Source organism: Paramisgurnus dabryanus, chromosome 15 (assembly GCF_030506205.2).
Source record: "Paramisgurnus dabryanus chromosome 15, PD_genome_1.1, whole genome shotgun sequence".
Lineage (NCBI taxonomy): Eukaryota > Metazoa > Chordata > Actinopteri > Cypriniformes > Cobitidae > Paramisgurnus > Paramisgurnus dabryanus.
In genome coordinates, this window is record NC_133351.1 from 8,384,195 (window position 1) to 8,399,397 (window position 15,203).

Here is a 15,203-nt window from a genome sequence, read left to right on the forward strand (position 1 = left end):
TATGTGCCTTCCCTGGAGACTTAAAAAATGCATAACATAAGTATATGGGACAGCTACAGCACAGATAGATCAAAGCAATGCACTCTGGGATTATATTGGCCATATGACTAAAGCAGTTATTAGATCAGTATTTTATTGCACATATAGCTGTATCAGATTTCAATGCAGAAAGGCAAACATTATCAAGTTAAATGTAAGCATTTTCTCATAAAGCTTTTTTTTTAAAAAAAGCATGTAAAAAGAGGATACAGCTCTGTGATAATAATGACAGCATTCTTCTTCTCGAAAGCATCGTGAAAGTACAGGATCCTCTCATGGTCCAGTTGGGACAGGATGGTCATCTCTCTCAGAGCCGAGGCCTTTAGTTTAGCTCGAGCAGAGATGAACTTAGCCGCAAGCTCCTTCTTTCCTGTCTTCTGTGTCACACGCTTCACATACGAGAACGCCCCTCTAAAAAAGAAAGTTTTAGTATAAGCATGCTATTCTTTGTAAAAGACTTGAAGGTGAATAATGTTTTATTTAACTCTTTCCCCGGCATTAGCCATGTTTCATCACCCAGTATTACATGCGCATTTTGAAGTATCGCATCAAAAACAAGTGATGGAAAGGCAAATTTCGAATAAAAATCCTTTAATTTGCAAAAAAAAAAAAAAAAAACGTTTTTACGCATTGCTTGAGGTGGTTTTTGGGTAAATGTGAATAATGGGAGATGGAAACGCATTTGCCGAATAAATTCTGACGTAGGAAACATTAATCCCACGGGACTGACCGTTTAGCTGTTTCCGCTGAAGTTGTCTTTAGCATATATGGGGCTTGACGGCGTCTTAATGCCCTTGCTGCTAGTGCCTGCATAAAAAATACTGCATTCCATTCTTCTGTGCACAGCATTTAGTTTGGCAATTACAAGATGTACTTCTAGTAAATTAATAACTTTCCCCATCATGACTACATGCAGTCCTGTCTCCATTTTTCGAATGTGTCTTTTTTATTTACTGTTGGTTACTAGCAGTGGCGGCTGGTGACTGCTCTTCCGAGGGGAATTTCAAAATATGTGAAACATGTGCATCACGTGTCTTGTCAAAAATAATTGCCTGCTGCACACACGTCAAAAGCTTTTATGATAAAAGAGATGCTTACGTTCACAAAATACCCGCAAGACACTAACTTAACACTAAACTAAGATTACACACGAGATTATTTTAGTATCTGGCAAACGCGAGTGTCTCTTTTATCATAAACCCTTTAGACGCGTCTGCAGCAGGCTAGAGATGCGCGGATGGGCTAATTTTTCATTCGCAACTGCATCACAAAACTCATCATCCGTCCGGACCAATGTTTTTGACCAATTTTCAAAACCGAACCCGCCCGTCATCCGCTGATTGGGCGATGCAAGGCGCTGCTGATGACAGCCACGAGACTAGAAAGCTCTCAGAATATCAGCAGTGAACTCCGTCCGATCGGCGCACAGGGACAAAAATAAATAAATAGCCTAAATTAAACGGACAAATTACATAGCCAGCACTGGTGTCATCCCGATTTACCACTTTGTAAAACTTATTCCAGGCAACACTTTTCTGACCTTCTATTTCCTTTTTGAGTTAGTCACGTACCTCCTTCGCCGGCGTTGCCATCTCTGATAATAACAAGCAATCAATCTGCATAGACCGACTAGCCATATTACTGCCTGATGAAAATTTGAGTATTTCAAAGTGTGCTCGATATTTTTGGATGTAGGTATAGTCAGATAACAATATTTAACAATGTATACATATATTTTTTATTTGATTGGTTCAACCGCCCAAATTTAGTTAAAATATTATTTTTTGTCACGTCATCCGCCCGATACCGCCAACCGTGCATCTCTACAGCAGGCATTTATTTTGGCATGGTACATGATGCACATAGGTTCACTCGACGTGCCAACAACATATTTTGAAATGACGAACCACACACGACGGGGCTACTTTCATGTTGTGACGAACTTCGCGACGTGCGCCCTCGAAAAAGAAGTCACTGGCCACCACTTGTTACTAGGTTACCAATACCACCGTAATTCGCTCAAACAACTTGATGAAAATGTACCTAATTTGCATTTGTTTGTTTATCTTTTTCTGCTAAATTTTGAAAAGATTCGCTTCACGTTTGGATGGAAACCTAGCTATTGATGAGTTATCTTGTCAATTAAAAGAAAACGCTTTCTTGCAAATTACGAGTTTTTATGGCAATCCATATTTCCACTATTATCCACTAGGTGGCAATCTTACCCAACTTATAAAACACTGAAGAATCCACTGATCCAAAAACAGTAAAATCCCTCTGAATCTAATCTCTACCAAAAGTCAAAAATGCAAATATTTCAGCTTTTCGCTTAACATTTTGTATTTTTGAAGAAACCTACCCATATTTGAGAGGCAATAAAAAGAGAACAAATGAAGATATGATCAAAGTTTTTTTTTTAAAGCAGAGGGTCTACTTCTTTAACTCTTTCCCCGCCATTGACGAGATATCTCTTCAATTAAAAGAAAACGCTTCCCCGCCAATGACGAGATTTTCCGTCTTTCCGCAATACCGCTATTATCCACCAGGTGGCGCCCTTCCGCAACTTTTTAAACCCGGAAGTATTGCCCTATGGCAAGCTGCTGCATGTCCGTGTCTGTTTTAAAGATCGCTCTGAATGGGATCTCTATGAAAAGTCCGTCAAAAAAATTGAATTATCTCTGCTTTTTGCTCAAAATATGGTGTTTTTGCAAAAACCTACCCATATTCAAAAGCTGATTGCAAAAGAACCACTAAAGGTAGGATGAAACGTTTTTTTTTTTGTTTGAAAGCAGAGGGTCTGTTCTTTCATTTGGTATATTGTATGTTTATATATTTAAAGAAGAACATTTTCTGGAAGGCATTAAACTTTGGTGAAAATCATGAAAAACGCTGGCGCTGGCTGGCAACTTTTTTTTAAAACGCTGGCGGTAAAAGAGTTAATAGATATATTGTTTTTTTTTATATATTTAAAGAAAAACATTTTCTGGAAGGCATTATAATTTTTGTGAAAATCATAAAAAATGTTAAGGCTGGTGGGGAAAGAGTTAACAAGTGTAAGGTGAATTCATTTTTTAATAATCACATGTAACAGAAGTAATCAAGACTCACCCATGGGATAGTTCACCTAAAAATGACATTTCTGTTGTTCTAAACCTGTATACATTTCATTTTTCTGATGATCACAAAAAAGATATTTTGATAAATGATGATAAGCACACAGCTGCCGTAACCATTGACTTCCATAGTAGGAAAACAAATACAATTGAAGTATTGTGATAAATGATGAAGAAGATATTTTGATAAATGATGCTAAGCACACAGTTAACTGTACCCATTGAATTCCATCATATTTGATTTTCCTATTGAAGTCAATGGTTACAATCAGCTGTGTGCTTACCTTCATTCATCAAAATATTTTCTTTTGTGTTCATCCGAAAAAAAATTCATACTGGTTTAGTACAACATAATAAGAAAATTATTACAGAATTTTTAATTTAGTGTGAACTATCCATTTAAAGGTGACGTATTTGAATATCATATTGGGTGTTTGTCTATGATGCCTTAAAATGTTGTCTATGCATACAGCTCATAAGGTTTTAGAACAAAGCTATTATGTGTCTAGTGCTGTAGCATGTGTGTACATGCAGTGGGTTCAGGTCTTAATAAAACTGCAGCAGTCAGCCATGAAGATTATAATTAAAGCACATAAAGTGACAGCACGCAGTGCAGAGATACTGACTGCACTCCTCTCCGCCCAACCAAGCACTTACTATTGTGCCAAACAAATAACCCTCCCACCACAAATCTATTAAAGCTATTTTAAAGCCACATTGATGCAAATCATATGCATTTTCAAAGGATAAAAATCAACATTGTTTGAGAAGTACTGTAAGATGGGTATATTTACCAGGGTAGTGAAGAAATTAAAATGTGCAATTACTTTAACCTCCTAAGACCCAAGCTCTGGTTTGGCTTGCATTTTAGATTTCTTCCAGTTATTTGTGGTTAGGAAGAAGCAATAAATATAATAACCAAATATTTTTCTTTGAACATGAAGCAGTGTAATTGTCCACGTTTGTATACAACAGGTTCCAGTTACACAGAGTTAAGTATCATGGTGCAAACAACAAAAATTGTGATGCCCACGTATGTGGACACACCAGGTCTTAGGAAGTTAATAACAATATGCTGAACAACAATTTAAAGTAAATTACAATTAAATCACACATATCATCAAGCTCCCAAACTGAGATACTTTAAAAGCTATTTTAATGTGTTACAGTATATTCCATATGAGACCGTGGACCACAAAACCAGTCATAAGGGTCCATTTTTTACATCATCTGAAAGCTGAATAAATAAGCTTTCCATTGATTAATGTTTGTTAGGATAAGACAATATTTGGCCGAGATACAACTATTTGTAAATTGATTGATTTTTGGCATAAAAGAAAAATCGATAACTTTGATTCACACAGTATATTGTTGGCTATTGCTACAAATATACCCGTGCGACTCAAGACTGGCTTTGTGGTCCAGGGTCACATTTTATTTACAAAAAAGATTTCCAGGTGGTTTCTCAATACAAAACCTGATAATTAAAAGGCGCTAAGCGAATTGACGCGTTTTAGACCATACATTTTTTTTTTTGTTACATACAGCAAACATCTCCTCACTATCTGCTTGCTGCCTGTCCGCTGATCAAACTGTAAAAAAACGTGATCTCTGTAGACAGCCCAGGCTTCACAAACGGCAATAACAACATATTGGCCAAACCACAAAACAAAACAAAGTGTTCCAGCCAATAAACGACAAAAAGAATTTTAGGGTGGGGGTTGGGCGCGTTCATGAAAGCACGGAAGGGAGGGGGAGGAGTTAGCTACGCCCTGTCTGTTTGAAAACAATTCAAACGTCAACAAAAACTAACGTCTCGCAGATTCTCTTAGAGCGCCTTTAATGATGTCACGATTATAACATTTGCTTGACGATTCATTTTCTGGCATTGTTGCGATTATGATGATACTTACATTTTACATTGATATGCATTCAGCATACGCTTATTCAAAGCGACTTATAGTGCATTACAATGTATACATCAGTGGCGGTCGGTGAATTCTTTTTTCGAGGGCGCATGATGCGGAGCTCGTCACAACATGTATTGTAGCCCGTCATGTGTGTGGTTCGTCATTTAAAAATATGTGTGCATCAAGTGATCCTGTGTGCATTATGTGTCTTGTCAAAATAAGTGCCTGCTGCAGACGCGTCTAAAGGGTTTATGATAAAAGAGACGCTCGCGTTTGCCAGATACTCGCATAATCTCATTCGTAATCAGAGTTTACTTTTAAGGCAGTGTCTTGCGTGGATTTTTTGAATGTGAGCGTATCTTTTATCATAAACGATTTTGACGCGTGTGCAGCAATATTATTTTGACAAAACACGTGATGCACATGGTTCACATGACGCAACAAAAACATATTTTGAAAACACGAGCAACACACGACACTCTGAACACATATTTGGAATTTGCGCCTCTCGAATAAACAGTCACGGGCCGTCACTTGTATACATTTTTATCAGTATGTGTGTTGGGTTCGAAATCAAAGACCCTTTGCATTGCTAAAGCAATGCTCTTCCACTGAACTTTGAAGAAGCACATATATCTTTTAGTGATATATAGGAGCACAATGTGAAAATGAACAAAAACAATGACTTTAAAGTGACCATAACAGAAAAGACAACACAGTAAAGCCCTAAACATCAATGTCATGATGGATGAAGGACTGCTGCAGATACAACATCGCTTGGCTTTTCTAAAGGTGTGCAATAATTGCAATTATCTGAAATAATCACGGTTAGGACAAAATTGCGATCAGAGTATAATTTAATACTTGTGACAGCCCTACTGATCATTAATACCGATTAAGAAATCTGTATTGTATTTGGTATAGGGATGCTATATAGCCTCAGAAACTGTAACATTGTCTACTTTTGAGTTGAGGCTGAATCATTCATTGAACGAGAAGCATGAAACTGCACAAAATTTTTGTGCTTTACAACTTAAAGTGTTCTTTAATAATGTGCTAAACCTTTCGGCTGGTGCTCTATTGAATATGATTTGTTTTTTATGAGTCAGATCGTCGGACGTAAGATGTGTCATCAGTGAGATGGTTTTGCTCTTTTTATGCCGGCAGAGGAAATCATTCGAGATAAACGGTGTGTGTCCAAGAGCGGTTCAGTATGGGTGACTCACCTCCCAATTTCCTTGTGCACGTCATAGTAATCAGTGAGCCTCCGCATCTTTCTTAGGATAGATGCCTCATCCTCCAAAGAGTCTTCTCTGTCCTTTTTAGCTACGGGTGCAGGCAATGATGAAAAGCAATCATCAGAAAATTGATAGACTAGTACAATAGACTATCACATTCCAGGCGTATTCAATCTTTTTGAAGGAAACTGTCAAACCTTTACTAGTTGTACCTTAACCAGATGTGACACAAGCTATTAGCATACATTTACATCCACAGTTATAGTATCAAATGCACCACAATGTGACACAAAAGCAGAATTTACACATAGCTTATACCACGGGTCCGTTGAATGCTGTATTCTGATTGGTTGAGAAATGTTCCACGGGTATGCATTATTTTTCGATAACGGCACACTTAACTTGTCAAATGTCTTAAAAATAGGCACCAGAGCAATGTTTGTGGTAACCGTGGTATAAGCGAAATAATTGACTCGGCACTCCACGAATAACCTTGGGTGTGCATTATTTTCTTATATTTCAATGGCCTGTAATGAAATTATTCCTTACATATAAACCAGGGGTCTCCAACCTTTTGTGAACAAGAGCTACTACAATGGAAAAAAAAGTCTACTCAAAACATTTGTATTTTACTTGTTTTATCATTGTTTAAAATGTTAACATACATAAACGAAGCCAAGCTAATATAAAAAATGTGTAATAATTAAATATTCAAATTAAAGGGATAGTTCACACAAAAATGAAAATAACGTCATTAATGACTCAACCTCATGTCGTTCCAAACTCGTAAGACCTTCGTTCATCTTCAGAACACAGTTTAAGATGTTTTATATTTTAGTCCGAGAGCTTGTTGACCCTTTATTGAAAATCTACGTACGGTATACTGTCCATGTCCAGAAAGGTAATAAAAACATCATGAAAGTAGTCCATCAGTGGGTCAGTTAGAATGTGTTGAAACATCGAAAATACATTTCGGTCCAAAAATAACAAAAATTACGACTTTATTCCGCATTGTCTTCTCTTCCGCGTCTGTTGTGAAGCGCATGCGCGAGACTAAAGTCATGTGACTACCATACGTAGATTTTCAATAAAGGGTCAACAAGCTCTTGAACAAAAATATAAAACATCCTAAGCTGTGTTCTGAAGATGAATGGAGGTCTTATGAGTTTGGAACGACATGAGGGTGAGTCATTAATGACATTATTTTCATTTTTGGGTGAACTATCCCTTTAAGGCTAGTTTGTAGAATGTGCTTTGGCGGGCAACTCACAGACTCCGTGCGGGCAACACTGATAAAAACATTTTGTGAACACAACCAGCTTTTAAAATAAAAGTCTTTACTAGTGTGGACTGTGAGCTCAGCCTTGCAGGACACAGAACCAGCCAGATTTTTTGCAGTACAGGTATACACTCCCGAATCATCTGCTTGAGTGTTCAGCACCACAAGGGAACACTCATTGTCATCGTACACAAAAGTGAAATGGCTGCTTTCTGACAGCAGGACATCATCCTAAAAATCAAAGCGGGAACAAGCAAAGAGTAAGTGATGTACTGCTTTGAATTTGAAATTAGTTTGTGTGGGTTTGGGGTGAAAAGGGCAGAGAGAAAAAAAATAATGCAAAGCCCTTAGGCAGGAAATGGAGCAGTATCTTTCAAAGACTAAATTAGCATAGTTTACAGGACATGGGGATGCTTCATGGGAAGTGATATGGCTAAAGAAATAACCAAAAACGAGTTTTATTGAGAGCTCAGTGGGTAAGAAAAAGGTTTTACGTGGTCTGATTTCAAGATTTTGATAAAGTATCTTTAGTTAGACGGGATAACAATAAAAGATTCTGGAAAAACCCTAACAGTAAAGATGATTTATACGTTTTTATAATGTTAAAGCAGATTCCCCTATGCCAGAATAACACAATTCCTCATTTGCACAAGAGTGAAAAAGACGCACCTTGTACCAGAAAATGTCTGGGATGGGCTTTCCTTCAACCACCACCGCAAAACGAGGAGTCTCGCCTAGATTCACATCCAGATCTTCCATGATAGTCTCAAACGTTGGAGGCACTAGAGATAGACAACTCGTACAATGAGACACATACCTGTACAGTAATTTACATGATGAATATTTAAATAAGAGACTGAAACACACCTGCCATTTCCAGGACCAGGATGCAGGAGTCACTACCATACTGGTTGCTAGCGATGCAGGTGATCTGACCCACATCATTGCTGCTCACCTTGAACAGCTTCAGTGTATGTTGGTCATCGTCAGGCATGCTCAACTCGAACAGGCCTGGTCTGTTAGACAACGTCACCCCACCTCTAAAATAATTAATGAAACGGTAATTACTTCTTTTCTTTACCACTGACAGAAGATATAAAAAATCATATTGATAGTTGTTAAAGAAAAAAAAGAAAGACTGCTGTTGATTGTGTGAATACAGAGAGGTTTTTAACCCAAGGTTGGGTAAAATATGAAGAAACCCATAGAAATTTGACCAATTGAAAATTTCGGTAAAACTTTACTTGAATGGGTGTTCATAAGACTGACATAACACCTTCATAATCATGACATAACACGTGTCATGAACATGAAGGAGAATTAATGCACATTTATGACAACTGTTATTAATTGTCATTCGTTCAATTATGTCATTTTTAATGCAAAGATGACATTGTTTGAGAACTCTTTGTTAAGACAACTTGACATTATCCAGACAACATAACTGAGCACTTTTTACCAGTGATACAAATTAAATTTGTCAATAAAATTGCATTAAGTGTTAATACTCTGTCAAATAGTTTTATAACAGCATCATGAATATTTTTCTTGACATCAACTACAGTGTTACAAATATAATTTGTCATTAAAATGTCATTAAGTGTAAATTGTTACAATAAAAAATATTAACACATGAGATAAGGGAAATCATAGTGGTGAGCATTGTGGTGTTAATTTTTATTTATTGTGTGGATGCGTTAAAAAATTCTCATGCAAATAATGACTAAAATATTTTCATAAGTTTGTTGTGTGGCTGTATTACGTTTATTTTATGTAAATAATAATTAAAATGTTTTCATAAGAAACCTTAATGTATATGAACTTGATTTGTAAGTGCACTTTGGGGTTGGACTGCTTGCGCTTCTTGGGTCCGATTTCAAAGCCCCCAAACCGCCTTCAACCCTTTCAGCGGTGAAGGTGGATGCAGCGATGTCCTCTGCTGGCGTCAGGTCATGTGTGGAGGCAGATCCACCTCCCGTTACACGGCGTGCCCGATTTATGCTGGCAAGCTTGGGATTCCCCCGTCTCCTGACATCATTGTAGCGCTTGGCGCAACGTCCTGGGGATGCCAGCTGATGAGACAATTGTGGCTATTTCCTCCCACGCCTGTTTAACCGACGCTGATTTGGGCGGGTTTCTCCCATCCCCATACAAAACAACTTCTCTGTCTTTGACTGCTCTTACAATAACGTGGGTCTCCTCGGCTGTGAACCGCTCCTGGCGTGCGCCTGGTAAATCCGTCATAATAATAGCTAGGGGTGTCCTCGACTAAGGATTTACATATTCGAATCAGAATTGTCGAATCTTTCCATAGTCGACCGATAGTCGAATCATCTATGTTTGTGTGCATGGGTTGGGAAGGGGCCAGGTAACTTTAATTTTCTTTCACAAGCAGCACACATAAACAACTTTCTGATAAAGTGACCAAAACTGTCTTTCAAGTAATAAAAGAAGACAAAACTGACGATGCATTTATATATATATATATATATATATATATATATATATATATATATATATATATAATATATATATATTATATTAATATATATATATATATATTTTTTTTTTAAAAGGTAAAATGTAAGGCAACATTTGTTTAATTATTCCTCATAACATTTTAAAGCCACGATCTACAGACCATCACACAAAATTACATTTTGATAAATAAACCTAAAAAAATAACAAAGGTGTTCCTGCTTTGGAAACTCCGGCTACAATTAAGTGTTTTTATTTAATTTGGAGATTTAGCGCGTCAAAGCAGTCATGACCAAAAAACCCCGACTAATGAGAAATGACAAATAATTTGTGATTGTGACTGTAAATGATAAAAACTAATCTTTATATACAATTCGTTGTATATAACCATATATACAAAACGTTAATTTAAAACAAGAAAAACACTGAAATTAATGATTTTATAGACACTACGCGTTATTATTTAGCACAGAAATACCTGCTTGCTTGCTTTGACTTTGATCATCTCTGTATTAACTTTAGATACAGAAAGACCGGATGATATTATTTATTTCAGGAATCTCTTTGCTATCCTTTGAAAGTGAACACTGACCGACAATAATATTAAATCACAAGAAAGACATTTGTGTCAGGCAGAAATAGGTTCGGTGCAGATACTAGTTTCCGTTTCATCACTGAAAAAAAAAAAAACGGCTTTCCTGTTTTGTAGTTTAACTTTTGACTTTTGAAGATAACCACTCTGTTTTCAATACATTTTAAAAACTTATACTCGTCGAAAAACATCCGTTTTTTAATGTTTAGTTTGATGAACTCCTAAATATGAGACGCAGAGCACCTGTTCGGCTAAATTGCATGCGCAAGCATGGCCAGCACGCAATAGCGCAACATCGATACAACGAAAAGCTATCCAAAATTTACATACTTAAATTAGATCAGAATTTACGTTTATAATAAATACAATTTTGTTAATAAAATAAGGTCAAAAGAAACAAAGTGCAGAACAAATATGCAAAATGCCTCAAGTGCACGGAAACAAAACACAAGCCAAATAGTTAAATCAGATAACCCAAAGTGATTTGTAAATAAAATAAAATATAGAAATTATTAAAAGAACGAAAGGCATAATATAATTTGCCAGCTTTTTCTTTTAAATGTAGAAACAAAGAGGCAATGGTTTATTAACATAGAAACCTCTTATGGACGTGTAGCCCAGTCACAGGGGTTGTTGGATTTATTAAAGCATTTTAAAAATATTTATTGAAAGCTGCTACTTCACATATTATTTGCAGCATTATCATAATATGCAGTATATTAATATATTGTGAGAAAGATGTTATATGTGAGATCAGATAATGTGTGCACCCACGGCCAAAATTGAATGATCCTCATTTCGTAACACATCTGCGACGATTCGACTGTGAGATTGGTAGTCGAATCAGGCTTCTCCTATCGATGCATCGAATCTTCGACTATTCGGGGTCACCCCTAATAATAGCAACCCGCCATGGAACTTGCGCACTTGCGTTTAAAGGGAATGTTGGATAGCGTTCTGATTGGTTTATTTGAGGTTACATCCAAACCACACCTATGAATAATGAACCTACTTCAGACCAACCCCTTATTGATTTGCGCCTGGCGCAAGAGTTATTTCTCCCGCCAGGAAAATAGCAACAGCGCCCAAGATCCGCCCACAAACTCACTTGCGTTTTGCGCTTCACACTTGCGTTTCAGATCGTTAAAATAGGGCCCTTAATGTGTCATGTCATGATTATGAAGGTGTCATGTCAGTCTTATGCACACCCATTTAAGTAAAGTTTTACCAAAGTTTCTCGCATTTTTAGAAGCAATAAAAAAAATTTTTTTTTATGCAATCAAAATGCAAAATACCTCTTCCATGTAACCGAGGCATTGACATGATTGAGAGTGAGTGTGATGCTTATGGGCTGTTTCTCCACCATATACACGACGTCTGGTTTGTCAATGATTACAGGAGCCTCCTGGAGGTACGGGCCTGCAGACAGAGATATTAAAGTCAGTTTCTTGCAGTAACTCATACATCTCATTGACCTGGCTGTCTGGGGCTGTCCTTGTTTACTGAGCCATACCTCTATCTAGCAGCTGCACCGGCTCGGTGGTAGACGATGGTTTGCTGAAAGCCTTGCTGGTGATTGATAGCACCCGGAAGGTGTAGCAGACACCTTTAGACAAATTGGTGATGGTATAGGTGGTTTGTTTCAGACAAGAAGCGATAATAGTCCACTGTATTGACCCAAGGGGCTGCTGTTGAATGGCATACATCAAGGAACTCGGATCTGGAATAACACATACATCACAATGTTTTATCATCAAGTTTTATAGCTAAAACCAAAAAAGCTAATAAACTTAAACTTTTGAAGGAAAGAAAATAAAGTTGAATACTGACAATATGGAACAAGCGAATTAATAAAAAATCCTAGATTTAACCGTTTTGCTCCCATAGTGTGTGGTGTGCCACGATGTGTCAAAGACAGCACACAACACACAAAGATATTTTCAACCAGAGTCTCAACTGTGAACACAGTTAATCTCACAAAAACTCGCAGAATTAGCATGAGCAACGATATGCAGGAAGAAATTTTTATGATAGAGTTTGGAATGATTTTCACACAAAATTCAAGGGAAAAAAAGAAAAGGGTTTGGATAAAGCTGTGGAGACAGCAGGAACAGGGTGTGTACAAGTTTACTTTGCATCAACTTCACTTTGTGCTGCGCTATGACCGCTTCCGTCTTCCATCATCTCGCTTTCGAATTGGATATTGTTTAGTTTCACGTGATAATCTCAAGAGCATGCATTGTCCTCTAGGTTTCCCCCACACATCAGGATTTCTGATCGTTAATAATAAACATGTTTAATATTTACAATTCGCAATTGGGACGGCTCCGACTTTCTTCTAAACAGGTTCGGACATTCTTACACACCTCACACCAAAGGAAAATCTGATAAGATAATCTATCCATCAAGATAATCGGGACATAGCTACGATTGTCCGAAGGGCCGAAATCGTCCCAAAATCAGCCCAATTATCTTTTGGTGTGTACCCAGCAAAAATGGTGCAGCCCTACATAAAGTATAAAAATGTCGTTACTATAAAAAAATGTATACTATTACTATATGTAATACTTAATACTATTAATACTATATGTATTGGGTGTCTATGCATGGAAATGTCTGAAGTCAGGGTTTCCCGTAGCATTTTGCAGTTCGGGTGGCCCGCCTAAGCTGGAAAACCCTACCGCCTTAACTAGGTCGTCCAAAAAAAAGATAAAATTTCGCTGCACAAAAGGCAGTAAAGTGCATCTCGGAGAATAGCGCGGACGCAATTCACACCCCGAGCGGGCACGCGCGCAACACGGCCGAAATGAGATAAAGGCGTGGTCCAGACCGTCACTGTCTGGAGGATAACTAGCAAGTTGATAAAACATTTTGGAGAATAGTGTGGACGCGCTTCACACCGCGAGCGTGCACGCGCGCCACACGGCCGAAATGAGATAAACGTGGTCCATCATGTCTTGAGGATAGCCAGTTGATAAAACACGTGTCCGTGAGAACTGTAAGTGGGCTTTTGTTTTTGGTTTATTTAAGCCTTTTATTGTATTAGTCTATAGTTCTTGCAAATTTAAAGTAAGTTAGCTGGTGATTTTGTTGTTTGAGCAACCTGCTAGCTAGGTTTCATGTGCTTGTTGATTAGATATAATTGTTGAGCGCTCTGCTCACATTATTTGTGTGCATTATTTACATGCTACAGTAGTTACACTCCTTTAAGATAATGTAATTAATAGTGGGAAGTAATCAGTTTTTACAATTTTTGCACTATATATCATCGTTCACCAGACGTTCTACTGCAACATCTGCTTTAGTTTGTGTTTATTAACCCTTTAGTTTCACTTCATCACGCAGCTATTCCCGTTAAAAACATTTAATTAATTAATAATCTAGTATGTGTTCGTTTTCTGTCATAGTTTCTTCAAAATTAAGTTTTATTTGAGTGTTTTAAATGAAATATTTTAATTTTCATCATGATGCGTACGCCCCGCCCCTTTGATTGCCACGCCCCCCGGACACGTCCACCCACCCAACCCTACCACCTTAACTAACACATTTTCTGCGGGAAACCCTGCTGAAGTGATAGGAGGGTTGGGTCATTTACAAGATCATTATAAACTATACACGCAGAAAGTACATTTGCTACACTGAGATGACCTGTCAGAAAGAAAAGTGAGATGTCTTCAATATATAAATAGTTTAGCACAGCAATGAAATAAAATACAAAGTAAATGGAGAATTTGTCTTTAAGGTGAAATGTGTTCATTTAAAAAATAATGACTGGTTTCGAGCGAACCCTATGGCCAGACACAAACTCTAACTTTATGTCCCCTGTTTCTCAGATTCAATTTCACCCGAGGCTTTTTTATTGTAAATTGACCACCATACTTTGACTTCACCTAAAAATAAGTATAATAAAAACATCAGTAGGAACTTATATACTTGACATTCATGAATGCAGTAAGAAGGCATTTTTTATGGTCAGAACATAAAAGGACTAGGACACAATGTTCAGTGATTAGTCTATAGGGGTTTTAAAGTAGATGTAGATGAAGTAGATGACCTTCAGGTGCATAGAATTAAGAAATTCACAGGGGAGGAAGACCAGAAGGGTAGCCAAAACCAAATGTGCCTGTCACACCAATGAGGCAGAGGGACAAAACAGCATTGTTCATACCGATGCTTGGATCCAGTCTTTTAGGCTTTTTCCAGCTTAATGTGATAGTCTTGCCTGTGATGGACTCGATGATTGGAGCCCCATCTGGTGGGTCGGGAAGAATGTCTACAACCATACAAGCATCATAGAGAAAAATTAAATACAATCTAGTGCCAGAGAAGCCATTACTCACAAATACACAAACACATGCTCTTTCCAGAGAGTACAACAAATTGTAATATTATTTTGAACTTTCTGGGCACAATAATCAGAAATAATCTGTTTTTATCTGACAGCCATATGCAGTATAGATTTGTCTGCTTCCTCGGCTCTTAACTCTTTCCCTGCCATTGACGAGTTATCTCTAATTAAGAGAAAACATTTGCATAAAAAACTCTTTCTGATAA

General features: G+C 37.4%; 1 protein-coding gene across 8 annotated transcripts in view; it reads right to left on the reverse strand.

The window, feature by feature from the left end:
* The window catches only part of spegb (striated muscle enriched protein kinase b), a 126,296-nt gene that overhangs the window by 18,952 nt on the left and 92,141 nt on the right, over positions 1–15,203 (reverse strand). For all 8 annotated transcript variants that reach the window (XM_065252137.1, XM_065252133.2, XM_065252134.2 and 5 more), the window contains 8 exons: positions 14,818–14,922; positions 12,163–12,369; positions 11,945–12,068; positions 8,447–8,619; positions 8,249–8,361; positions 7,642–7,810; positions 6,289–6,388; positions 250–450 (listed from right to left, as the gene is read on the reverse strand). In XM_065252137.1, coding sequence (XP_065108209.1) covers positions 250–450; positions 6,289–6,388; positions 7,642–7,810; positions 8,249–8,361; positions 8,447–8,619; positions 11,945–12,068; positions 12,163–12,369; positions 14,818–14,922 — 1,192 coding nt within the window. The remainder of the gene's footprint in view (positions 1–249; positions 451–6,288; positions 6,389–7,641; positions 7,811–8,248; positions 8,362–8,446; positions 8,620–11,944; positions 12,069–12,162; positions 12,370–14,817; positions 14,923–15,203) is intronic.